This window comes from Apteryx rowi, unplaced genomic scaffold, assembly GCF_003343035.1.
Source record: "Apteryx rowi isolate R43461 unplaced genomic scaffold, aptRow1 scaffold_706, whole genome shotgun sequence".
Classification (NCBI taxonomy): Eukaryota; Metazoa; Chordata; class Aves; order Apterygiformes; family Apterygidae; genus Apteryx; species Apteryx rowi.
Genome location: NW_020450990.1, coordinates 362746 through 376447, shown reverse-complemented (window position 1 = coordinate 376447; position 13702 = coordinate 362746). Strand labels below are relative to the sequence as shown.

At 35.9% G+C, this 13702-nt stretch overlaps 1 protein-coding gene across 5 annotated transcripts in view; it reads left to right on the top strand.

Annotated features, from left to right (window-relative positions):
* Nucleotides 1-13702, top strand: part of AP1S2 (adaptor related protein complex 1 subunit sigma 2) — a 32240-nt gene that overhangs the window by 14895 nt on the left and 3643 nt on the right. The window contains exon 5 of one of the 5 annotated variants that reach the window (XM_026087158.1): nt 3848-3942. The exons of 1 other annotated variant lie outside the window; for it this stretch is intronic. In XM_026087158.1, the coding sequence (XP_025942943.1) occupies nt 3848-3892 (45 nt within the window). In that variant the 3' untranslated portion in view covers nt 3893-3942. Of the gene's footprint in view, nt 1-3847; nt 3943-9972; nt 10587-11465; nt 12879-13702 lie in introns of those variants that run through there. 3 more of the 5 variants (XM_026087159.1, XM_026087155.1, XM_026087154.1) reach the window with 3 other exon arrangements.

Below are 13702 nucleotides of genomic sequence, written 5' to 3'. Positions count from 1 at the left end.
GTATACCTTGCCCAGTTATATTAAGTGTTTTGACTTTGGTACTTTGGTCAGAAAAAGAGAAAGTGGGTTTATGTTTTTGGTGTTGATTTGAGACACTGTTTAAGAACCTATCACCTGGAGTAAGACTGTTCTTGGTTTTATGTGATAGCTGCTACAAAGTGTACTTGTTTGTGAGACATTCTAATATTGTGACAAGTGTCATAGACAAGCCTATAAATAAACACAATAATGAAGTCCAATTGGGAATGTGCATTCAACATATTTACTTCCCTTTGAGGTATTGCATGTTCTCTTGCTTGTGCTGCTTAAAGTGCTTTTTAAGTAGTAGGTGAGGAAATGCATGTGTGTGTGGAAATGGCTGTTTGTGAGATACTTTGGAATGGAGAGGTAGCTTTGTTTTCTAGTCTGTGGAATAATATATTGCCTTGTTTCTTCTAGACTAGCATAGTTTGTTACAAGATGTAATGCCCAAAACCAAGATAAAGCATTATGGGACTGAGCAAACGGGTCAGTTGCTTGCTTGTTCATTTTCACACATCAGTTGAACAGGCAGTTGTGGGTTTTTTTTCTGAATGAAGGAAACCTTGTATGCATTATGATAGAAAAACGTGTTCCCTGCCATGCTTGACTACAGTGGTGCTGTATAAGATTGCATATATAATAGGCTTCACTTCAGAAGAATTTATTTGCACCTTGTCTTAGGTAAATTAGGTTATTTGTTGTTCAGTTATACTATGGATTATTCCTGAAACTAGACTGAAAACTAGACTGTTTTTCAAGTGCAGTGTTCACAGGATACAAAGCAAGGAGATACTAAAATTAAGAAGTTTTTGATTCTGTRGAACTGCATAAATATATTTCCTATCTCATATGAGTTCCAAACCTTGCCAGACTATAACCTATTCTTTGTGTATGTTTTATGTTAATTATTTCACTTTGTAGTGTTCTGTTCAAGAAAAGAGTGACTTAAAATCTGTATGGAATTGCATTTCTAACTTCATATATGGATTAAATGTTTATTGCTATCTTGCTTGTCATTGGCTGTCCTAAAAACTTAAGTTTATAAACTCACTGATGAAACCTGTCAATGTGTTTTTGAAGCTGTCACTGTAGTTCCCTAAATAACTAATAAAAATTCAGCTGGACTTTAGATAGAATGAGCAATAAAAATATGCATAATGAGGAATACCTTAGGAATATCACTTCTCTTTGGAACAAACCTCTAAAGACAACTAGTTGTCATTTTAATAGTGGCAGACCTGCAATTGTTAATATCAAAAGCATCTTAATTTTTTATAGATATTTTTCATCTGTCCTCTTTGTACTGTGGAGTAGGCTTTCCTGCAAATACTTTTCAAATCATACTATTATTTAGAAAAAGAGGAGTTGGGCCAGAAAATGAGTAGCTGAACCTACATCTCTTTTTTTTTCTCCTGGAAAGAAAAGAGAGGGAGGAAGTTAACCTTTTCAGTTTTAAGTGTCGTCTTCAAAAAGTGGCACTGAGTATCCAGGAAGTCATCATGAAATACTCCACCCCTCCCCATTCTCAAACTGCTTTGTTTCTGATGGCTGAAGTATTAAGTGGTCCATGTTGGAGTCACTGACTCTTCTTCTAGAAGTGCAGTTCAGTGTCTTAATGTTCTTTGTGAAGCTTACTGCTTTTCTGGATGTGTTATGACACTTAAGACTTCAGTGTCGTAGCTTTGCAGGCTGTGATTTCTAAATGCTTCAGAAATCCAGTTGTCTTTCCAGAGATACGCTGTCAGATCTTAATCTATCCTTCACTTTAGGAATTGAAAATAATAGAGAGCGGTCTGCTCGTCACCTGAGCTGCTTTTGTGCAGACCTTTGAAATCTCATTTTAGTAAATCTATCTCCATAATATTCACCTCTTTTCTTGACTGTTTTGTTTAATCGAAATGCGTGCATGTAGGATGCAAGTAAACTTATTCTATTAAGAAAATCAGAACCTGATCAGACTTTCATAAGAGTCAAAAAGATGTGAGGAAGGAATCCTCCTTGTAAGTATTAAACATGCATTCAGTCAGTTCTGAAAACTGAAACATTAGGAAGTTTCAGTTATAAGTAAGAAAGACAGTATATAAGTAAGACAGAATAATACAAGTTAGCTGTCCAGTACACCATCTGATGTGAATTCAAATACTAATGAACAACATGTACTTCACAACTGCCTATGAAATTGATTATTAAGTGGTATAAGCAATCCTTGTAGATCTGTTAAGGGTCTATTATCTGTACACTGAACTCCTGATAGTGGTGTTTTTTAAGAGTTATTCTTCCAGAGCTGTCTGTAGAAGCACTGCATCAGGGTGATGCGATGAAAATTTTAGTACTGCTGCATGTACCATTCTCATTTTCAGGAGTTGAGTCCCTGACTTTTGGTCACCAAGATGGCAAATTCATTGAACAGCTGAAGATGTATTTTATCATAATGAATACAATGAAGATGTATCTTATCTTCCAAATTAGATGCTCTTTTTGAGCACATTAATCTGCATCTTAATAGAATATATTCCTTGAATTTGACAGAATGTTGAAAAGAGCAGTGTTAGATGTTTGAACCCTGAGACAGTGAGGAGAAAATTCTGTTTTACTCTGGTATCCCTGAGAATTGTGTGAGATGATCTGTCATCTTGCACTGCTACTACCCTTTCTCAAAACTCAAATTACATGTGACGATAGTTTTAGAGCTCCACAGAATAGTAGGTGAAAAGAATATGAACACCCCCAGGAGGCCTCCCATTGTGTTGTGTTCCGTTTTTAGATTATGATTTCTTTGTGGTCTTATCTGTGTGTTGTACAAATGTCAGGCATGTTGCTGCTGTGTGTTTTGGGGCTTTTGTTTTATTATYTTATTTTTTTTAAAGAGGCAGCTATGGTTTTTGCTGCCAAGCTAGCTAGGAAAAGTAATAGTTCTGGTGCTGGATAATAAGATGCATTAAAAGTGTATATATTTTAAGTTTTATGCTGAAAATTTTATTTAAAAAGGCAAAAAAAAGTCTGAGAAGGACTRTTGTCCAAAATTATTTTGAGAAATCTAAATACATTTGACTAATGAGTGAATTAAAGTGAAAATGTTAAGCTTTTTGCACCAAGCGTTACTACCTGAATATAGCTCAGCAAGTAAATATGGTAACTGTTAGAGGAGTAAATATAATTACATAACTCTTGAATTAAATTGTTTAAACTGCATCAGAGATGGTAGATAAATTAGTTGGATGAAACTCTTGTTATTTCCCGTTATGAAACAAATCTTACTCTAAGATTAGTGTTAATAATAATAATACTGTGTGAAGCTTAGTCACTGGATTAAATATATGTAAATTTTGTGGCATCCTGTTCTGTTATGCTATCAGTCTCTTATGGTGACAGTAATGAACAACTGATATTACATTCTTAAAAAAAAAAAAAAAATCTTTCAATTAATCTTCCTTTGAATTAATCCTCCTTCAAGCACAGGTAAAGGTTTCTAAATAACTCTAAATTATGCTTTTAAGGTATTAATATGCTTTTTCTCATTAAAAAAAATCAAAAATAAATTAATGAAGGTTTTTAATGCATCTGCTTGGAATCCTTGAACAGTTGTTTTTTACTGTTGCATTTCTGTTATTTGCTTTCTTAACAATGGACTTCTAGTAGAACCAGTAAAATTGTTTTAACTTAGAGTAACAATAGTTGAAGTGCATTTGAGTAAAATGACTGACTTTACTTTTGTATGTAGTTTAGAATGTTTTCTAACTTTTATTTTAAATGGAAATAAGTTATAAATAGTTTGTTAAAGTAGTTGGTATTACATTTTCACTGCTGCTTGATTTTGTGTTTGTAGAGCCAGAATGAAGACTGGGGAGGTTTGTCTGAGGATATCTTATGATTAAGAGCAATCTAAGGCATTAGCCCTTTTGACCCCCATCCAAATGATTGGTAACTACCAAATTTACCATTTTGGTGGCATGGATTAAATGGGTGCTATGCAAAACCTGTTGCACGCATAATTAAGTCCTTGCAAGGGTAAACAAAAATGGGTGATGGGCTTAACCTTCTGCAACACTTGCATGATGGTCTTTCAAGAGTGCTTTGAATTTCCCTTTTATTTTTCCTTTCTGTACTAACCGCATCAACTTGAAGTATGTGACTTCTACTAGCTTTCTTTTGGAGTTGATAATTAAGTGGGATAATGCAAGTTAGAGAAATGGATGCCAAAACTAATTACTAAACAGATGTTTGGCTTTGTTTACTTACAATCAACCCATGTAAACCTATATTTACTGGAAAATGAGCTGTAACATCTGCTGTGCAAAGAAAATGGACCCTACAAAGAGTGGGTGCTGCTGAAATTGTGTATTTAGTGCCGGATGCTGCATGACAGAACAAAGCTTATTTGCATATATAGTGCATTGCAACATATTTTTGTCCAGATCATAAGTGGATTACGTGGTGGCAGTCCTACTAAAAAAGGTAAGATTCTTTTAAAATAAGGCAAGCTTAAAACACACAGGAAAATGATTTGCTCAGGAAAACATAATTAGTACACTGCTTATTTGATACCATGATGTACAAGTAGTTCACTAAAACTGGCTTTTATAATGTAGAGTTGCAGTGATAGATCTAATTTCATATGCAACTTTAGCTTTATAAATAGTAGGATTTCGTTTCCAGACTAAAGAAAATTTTTATAAAAAACAAAAATATTTGTAACATGTTCAAAACCAAATTCACTGTTTACCCCCCCCCCCTTTTTTTTAACCATTTAAAAGGTAGAGTGTGTGATATAGCCACTGATTTGTTGGGAGTGGAGAGCAACTAATAACCTGCTTGTACATTAGAACTGTAGAACTAGAACAGCCAAGAAAATTCATTCATTCAAAATAGAATTTCTTAAATGAATCTAGCCATATTCTAAAACAACTAAAAGAAAACCTAAATGCCCAAGCTTGATTTTTTTTTGTTTTTCACATTTTTTCCACCCATTCCTTGCTTTTTCCCTTCTTCATGATAACAAGTTCATATCTGTGAAGAATGTGATTCTCATGGTGAGGCTCGTATTGATACTGTGACTGTAAAAGTTTGATGCTTGTGGTTAGAGCTTTATAAAGGATTTATTTTGGTTGGGACCTATGCCAAACAGAGCATTTGCTCAGTTTAACTTTTTTCTGTTGTCTTAGACTGCTGCATAGACCAGTTCTGGAACATGCAAGCTCAAGCATAGAGAATTCTGGGTGACTCAAATTTGTTTGCACTATGTTCATGGTTAATTCTATGTACAGGCACAGTTTTAGCTGAAGAAATGTGCCTTGATCCCATTAATTTACACCACAGTGGCATTATCAGATGGCCCATGAAATTTTTCCTACTGTACTTTTCCCTGGAAGGAATGAAGTAGTAGTCRCTGTGTAGAGAGCTTAATTTCTGCTTGTCATGACTCCACAGAATTTGGGAGAAATGGGAATGGCACCTGCTGGGGGGAGTTGAGAAGGGCAAATAGATCGTTGCACATAAAAAGAGATAGTGATGGCTTGCTGGCTGGAAGGAACTGCTGCTTACATGGAGGAGTGGAGATCTGCCCTGAAGAAAGATCAGCTGAGGTGAAGAGAGCAAGTCTGTGGGCAGGGGGAGGAGTTTGACTCATAAAGCTTCTGTGCTTGGATTATCCTGATATTTAACCAATAGGCTGTATACTGCTCAAATTACTTAATCTGTGTTACTTTAGCAAGTATAAACAAGCACTAAATGAATAGAACTTTGATTTTTGAGGGCTGTTTTGGAGAGATTTACTTAAACTGGGGTTGAGTTCTCCCAGTACCTCGTTAATTAAGTAGCTCTGTTGCAGCAAGTGTAATAAGTCACATATTCAGAAATAGTCTATTCCATAAAGAATTTGGTTAAAGGGAAACCTTGTATAATGTTGAAAAAWTTAACAGTGGTACACATAACTAAGCAGGGTGGAATCTGTTTATTGTGCACCCAACTCCTACTTCTGCTTTCCTATTGGAGCAGAGTTTACAAGTGTTGAAGTCATGGTTTTGAGTCAGGGTGCAGTTTCCCCAACACCTAAATCCATGCTGAGTGTGACTCCTGTTAAGAAGGCTAGTTGAGTGTGGTGGTGCTCCTGTTGATCCATGTGCCCTGGGGCCATGTGGCTCCTGGCTTACTGGCTGAAAATTAAGGACATGCAGGGGAGTGTGGGGAAGTGGCAGCAAGGCGGTGGTGGGGAGGGAACTGAAAAGCAAAGTATAAGGCTGCTCATTTTAGCAGTAGCCTGCACTTTGATTTGCTAAGGCTGACAGTGTAACTTGAGTAGTTTACATTTATTTTTAACCATTGCCAGTATAACTAAGGTGTGGGGTGTTTTTTTTTTTTTTTTTTTAAGCATCTGTTCCCCAAAGTATCTTGTCTTGACTCATATCTGCTGTGCATCCCCAAGTCAGTAGCTTAGGTAACTTCTTGCTGCACCCTGGCTGTTGGCTTGAGTCATAGTTGTGTGGCAAGGAGCCTCAGCAGCACTATTGGCTTAGGGAATTTTCAGCTGTCCATTCCTTCCTCCATCCATTTGTTCTAGAGAAACTATTTGCATGGCCATGCTAGAACTAGATTGCAGATGCAATTAAAATGATCCAATTTAAATTGCCTCTTTCTAAAAGCATATAGTCAGCAGCTTTTATTTTCCTCATTCACAACTTGACCCTGCAAACATTTTTCCAAAAAACTGTAAGAAGACACCATGCTGCAGGACATGAAAGGAATAGGAGTGCTGAATTGTCATCAGCATGCAAGCTGAGTGATACTGGACATGACATGGCTGTTAYATTCTGGTCAGCAGTATATTCTGGTCCTCCCTTCAAAAATACAGCCCTGCAGTTAAAGAACTAGTTCCTTAAGCAAAAGGGAATAAGTAATGCAAACCTCTAGCTGCACTGCAGTACTGGAAGAATTGGAAGAAAACTTTAATGAATCCTTATGTGCATAGTTTGGTGACCTGCCAAACGTACAGACACTGTGGAATTATCTGATAGAAAAGAACTCAGTCATTTGTAACAATTTTGACTGTGGCTTCACAATAGAAAGTATTTACTAGTATTGGTTTAAAGTATCTTGTGTTCTTGTGATGGGAAAGTGGAGCCTCCAGTGGATGCTTAGGACCATCCGTACCCTTAAAGATTAGATTGTGTTTATTCTTTGGAGCTCTTTGCATAGCAACTAACTGCATTTCAGAGCAATTATCACCTCTGATCCAGCAGATGAGAATGGCAAGGAAGAAGCGGGGAGCACTCACACCCAGTTAGAGTACATAAAGTTTCTGCTGATATTTTTACTCTTGCTCTTGAGAGGGAAGAAAGCAGAGGGCCACCACTGWTTGTATGTCATCCATTTCCTCTGATCTGTTGAGGTGATGTGTTACAGCCTCTGTGTGTGCATATGCTAGAATACCTTACAGAGTATCGATTGAATGATCACTGTTGCTGTTTCAGACTCTAGCTGAGTATTGTATTGACTAATTTGCACCAATCTTGAAGATATTTTGTTCTCTGTCTATAGGAAGTTGCAGACAAAATCTCTTCCTGGACTTGGTATCAATGTAGTGCTATATTCTCAGTTTTTGAACAGCATCATAGTTAATAGTTGAATTTGAACACGTTCAAGACCTCTCAGGTATTTCTAGGTTCTCTGAGAAACACATTGCTCTCCTTTGATGAGTAAAGTAGAATTTTCCTGATAACCATGTAATTGGAGTTTCTGAATGCTTAGTTAACCAAAGATTTGGAAACAGATACTCTACTCTTTTGAAATCCTTGAAACCGCAAGTGAACTATAGCAATTTCCTAAAGCAGCCTCTCATTAGAAGTATTTTCTAATAAAGATTCAGAAGTAGAGTATAAATGCAATTGCTTCTGAAGCATTGCTGAAGTAGTACTTGTTAAATATTAATCTCTTCCTACTGTGAAAACTTCATGTTTTAAAACAGAAACCCTCATCCTTCCCCTCTCCTTTCCCCATAAGCTGTTTCTGTAAAATTGTTCCCACGCTACTGTGCACTCTGTGGTCGTGCTGCTTGTCTGTTCTAGTTTGGAGTTTGTTTAGATGATGGGGGGGGGAAGCCAAGGGTTTATCAAAAAGTAGCCATTATATTTTTACCTGCAGTTTCATGTGGTTTGTGTTTGTAGGATTTGTGCTGGTTTTGATGGAAAAGAAGTTGAAACAAATACSTAAGCAAACTTTCCCTGAAAAAAGAGGCTATCCAAGCACTCATGAAGTCTTTTTTGCTGTTGTGTGAAGTGTTCAGACAGTAGAATGTCAACAGTACGAAACACTGAACTTCAGTCTATTTGGTGTAGGTGCACATTGTTTCTTGTCTCTTTCTTGAATGCAGGAAATGAATTATTTTCTTGTCCACTACAGACATAAAATAACTTAAATTGCATCAAGAAAATTCAAAGTAGATGTTAAGAGAATTTTCTGGCAGTAAGGATAATGAARCATTTAAGTGAATTTCTTGGGGGCATTAAAGTGTCCATGATTGGATGCCTTTAACAGATTCAATATCTCTCAGGCACACTATTGGTATATTTGATCCTGTTTGGGGGACTGGATTAAGCTAAGTCCCTTCTAACTTTAGTTTGACTATTATTTTTAATTAGGTTGAATCGTGACAAAGTTGGGAGAACTGTATATTCAAGGAAAATGTCAGTTGGGTTGGGCTAGCTAAATATTTCTATTGACTCAAATCTACTCTCCACCATTTTTTTTCTTTTAGAAATCTCTAATGACTTAGGCTGAAAGTTTCAAAGAGTATTATTAGCTTTTTGAAATAAGTTGCAAACACAGATGTCAGTTTGAAAAAGATGGGCTCTAGTAACTTTCAAATATTGTGGAATTGGAATGTGCAACTTCCGTCCTTATTGATATTGTAGGGCTATTACTGTTTTAGCAAAACCAGGATTGAAGCCTGATGTATTAAAGTCAGATAAATGATCTACATCCAAATTTTTTTAAATTAGTGGTGATTTTTTCAGAAGTAATATTTCATGACATAGTCTACCATTGTATTTGCACTGTAGAGGCACCATTACCCCTTCTAGCTGCCAGATCCACTCATTCCTGAATTCATTAAATCCAGGTAGCTTAGCTACTATCTTAAAGAAGTGCTTCACATGCTCAGATATTGTCTGATGTCTGCAGAGTCCCACAAAAGGAAGGTAACGTAGATGCTGATTGTAGAAGTTGACATCTGTCTTTTTCTCTTGAGTATGGTTTTTTTGGTGTTCAGACCTGCAGGCTAACTGCTCTGGAAACAGTACAGCAGGGAACACAGTAGGAAATTTGACAATTTATAGTTGGAGCATGTGAGAAAATGTAGTTCTCTGAAAGCAAATAACACTTGCCAAAACTTTATCTCCCTTTCTATTGTTAGTCAGGCTGCCCATAGTGCTGGTCCCTCTGTGTGTGTGACGTTCTGGGATGTCTGCAGTGGGCTGTAGAGGTCTGACTGAAACTGCAAATTTTTGTCTTGCAATGTTGCTTTGTTACCACTTCATATCTCACAGTTGCTCTTCTCTTCTGTTTAATCTTAGTTTCACCTCCAGAATGTTGATTTATTGCTAGTCTAGTTGTGTGTGGTGTTCATGCGTTCCATAGGTTCAAAAGCTGCTAAGAGTGAAACAACCATTTTCTTCCTGTTTTTATTTGACAACCTATCTTGCATCATCAGTAGATAAGTTTGTGTCAAGATGAGACTAATCCCATAACAGTAATTGACTCAATCATGTAATTTATCATGTACCAAAATTTTCACATCATAGACTTCCTGAAATTATAGACCATCGGAAATATGAACTAAGCAGGAAAAATTTGACATTTTAGATTGCTACAATGTGCCTTTTTTTCAGTTGTGTTCATAAATCTGTATTGTGCAGGCAGCATGAGTAMAACAGAAGTTTTCTGTAATTCTTTTTCTAGGAATGTTTTGCCTGTGGAGACCTCAGCAACTGTAGAGTTACTCTTTCCTGTTTTGTCAAAACACCTACTACTTGGGGCTATTACTGTATACCATCAGCCCACAACTTCCTTCACCGGTTGAGAATATGCCTCAAATCTCCTGCATTTTGATGTTTAGTATAGGCTAACACTTGATTTAAGTAGTGAGAGAGCTTTTAAGAGCTACAATTCATATTTGTGTTTCAATGTCATGCACTAAAATCTTTTAAGTTCTACCAGAAATCACAACAGACTTCATAAAATTTGCAGCTCTCACTGAGCTATAGGTGCTGTTGCTTGAGAACCACTAGATTTGTAGTTGGCTTGTTCATAATAATTTTAAATAATTAGTATGAAATAATGTTCAGATTACTGATACTGAAAAGCAGCATTAATCTTGTAGAACTTCTAGGGTATATTTATTGGGGAGTTTTGTAATTGGAGATTATAATTTAAAGATTCAAGTTTGAACATTTTGTCAATAACCTGAGGGGGCAATATTCCTTTAAAAAAAATACATGGGATCGAGATGACTGTTAGGCTTAGTCACAAGTACTTTCTCAGTTCTAAGACTTTCTTCAACAGTTTTTTTTTTTTTTTTGGGGGGGGGGTGAAATAAATTTAAGATTTTAATTGGTACATAATGAAAGATGGTAACTGACATGCAGAGTTTTTTTTTTTTTTTTTTTTCCTCTCCCAGAAAATGCTTAATTGGTTTGTCTGGGGTTGATACTCCTAAATTGCTTTTACTCTATTAAAAAACTTCCTTATCTGTCTTTAGGGCCCTGATATACATACAAAAACTTTGAGTATTGTTTGCTTTCTAACTCATCTTTCTACAAATTGTTTACTCATRCTAGTAATATAAGAGCTAGTGCTAACTTCAGTGGCACAATTCAAAAGCAGAGAAAACATTCCCTACTGTGAAAGGTGTCTGAGATACCTCCCATCGTTAAACAGGCACTCCTTTTTAGAAGGAAACTTGCTTTCTTAAGTAATTCCATTGCTGCACTACCCTGGTACAGTGCTGCTTATAACCACATGCTAGAGGCCTCTTATCAATGTATGTTTATCCCAATGGATATGGTAGGTGATGTCAAACGGTAGCCAGTAGTGGATGTCTGCCAAAGAGCCTAAAACTGAGCAAATATGTAGTGATACATTGCTGGAACAGTTTCTCAGGCTCTCAAACATTTCTTGGCTGAGAAGAAACTCTGAGCTTACATAATACAGTAATTACAATGTAAAGTTCTCCTTTATGTTGGTGTTCCCAGCATGCAAGTTTATGGGGGGAGTAAAACCATGTTGTTTTTCCCAAAAAGTTTAGAATAGTCAAAAATAGAATACTGTATTTCTGTATCGAATGTCCTTTTCATGTTAGAGGTAAGATAGTGAGATAATCTTTCTTGKTTTTTTTTCTTGCTTATCTGTCCACCTTTGTACTATGTGTAAGAATGTATACATTTCTTTTGTAGCCACGTCATGAATACTTTAATGTCCCAGTGTACTAAATGACTTCATTCATCATGCATGCAGAGTTTCAGAGGAGATAGACCTGTGACTTACTCATGGCAGAACATTATCCTCAGCTTGGTGAATCCAATCATCTTGAATCCAATAGAATATCACAACCRTTCTGTGCTGTTGTACTCTTCCTCTTCCTCCTCTGTTTTACAGTGTTGTCTCTTCACATGTCTCATCTCAAAACTTGTTCTTGTTGGCGTATGGTTTAACTTTTTTTATTGTGTGCAAGTTTGAAGTCTTGTGTTTAAAAGTTCTGTAGAATTTTCTGAGCTAAACATCTAGATATTGCAACACTTATACTGTAACATTACTTGACCTGTATTTAACTTTTAAATAAGTTGTGTTGGTATTTAAAGATACAATTAGAACCTGTAGACTAAATTAATATTTACAGAGAAACTAGTGATCTGAAGGAATAGCACTATGTGGAATGTGCGTACACGCACAAGTGTTAAATGAAGTTACACAATTCTACACAGACCTTTCATCTTAAGTGCAAAGATGCACAAACCTTTCTGATACTGACACAATACCATGACTTACCTCACAAAGAGGAGGAAGACTGAATTGGTTAGGGCAAAGAAAATGACTGATGTAGATCTGCAAGTTACAACATTTGTATTTAAATGTTGAAAACACTGGTGTGAGTAGTTGAACAATTGCTGCTACTGAAAGAGAGGACAAGTTCATTGCTTTGCAAATGGTTAGAGTTGGAAATGTTTTTTATTCAGTCCATTGACAGCATATTTGAAATACTTTAATTGGCATTTCCATTTTTAAGTACAGAATCACACGTATATTGAAGAGAACTGCCACGCAGATAAATATTTTAATTGAAAGGTACTTATCAGGGGTGTAGGCAGAGTGAGAGGGCATGTATTGCATCCTCTCTTTGCCTAATAGAAGTGAATACTTTGTTACCTAAAACTGACTCACTTTTTGAAAATTGTGTAATTATCAAGGAGCTGGTTATTGAAACTAACTGCAAACAACTAGTTCCGCATTGTATATGTGGTAATGCACTACCTTTCAAATGTTAAACTGACATAAAAATGGGAGATTTAGGGGGTGGGATGTTTGGATTAGACCTGCAGCATTCTGAAATCTTGTAGAAAACAAGATCATAGGAGTGGTGTTCCATTTCCAAGGTTGCTTCTTTGTTTGTAAGACATTAACAATGTTTGTGAATGTCTGGGTAATGCTGCTTTAGCCTGCATTATTTCATGCCTGTTGGCTTAAAATGCTGTGCATTGAGCTGTAATGAGATGCTGTTTTTCTTGTTATCTGTATACAGCTGCTTGCTTCTAAATGACTAGGTAATGAATTAGCTTTCCTGGCATGTTTGAAATAAAGTATTGCATGCACTTTTGTCTCATGTGAATGGCTTTTTTCCTCATCTGTGTTCTGATATATTTCAAATTTGCATTGTTTGCCTTGGGTGATTCTGAACTGCAGGTAGTGTATAATATTGCAAAATGTATTCTGTAACAATTGGATAAAATGTGTTTGGCACTTCCTAAAACAAATAACATGAACAAAACATAATATTCATTCTGTTTTTCTTAAAAGTCATAATTGATTAAATTATTCTAGTAAAACACTTTAGTTTTTAGGTGCTCCTTTTGAGAATATGTTGTCAAAATGCACGCAAGAAGGCATATCTGCTCAAGATTACTGCTGTAGTACTAGAAAATTAAAATCTTATTATTGAGTTTTACTGTTTTACTGGTGAGGTCTACCTATAGACAAGTAGCCAATGTCCTTGAAATACGTTGCTTTAAACTCATTGTCAGCCAATGTCTTTGATTTATTTGATAAAACTTCATCTTGATTTGAGCGATATATCTGGTTGCAACTTTGAATAGGCAGTGGAGACAATAATAATAGTAAACTGCTCTGAAGATAGTAGCAGAAATCCTTGGTATTTCTTCATATATTCATACGAATGTCATATATTTACTGAACAACATTTTTTTTTTTTCAGGTAACTTAGCAAATATCTGATTTCACCACTGAGTAACTGTAAATGTTCATTGCTATCTAATCAATTTAAAACTTTGAAAAGTTGTGTTTTATTACAAATATTTTCAAGACCCTAAAATTTTTGAGAAGTTGTATTCCATTTGTTTTATAACTGCGTTCTGTTACTATAGTTGGCTAAAGAGTGTAGGATTTTCTACAGAAAATG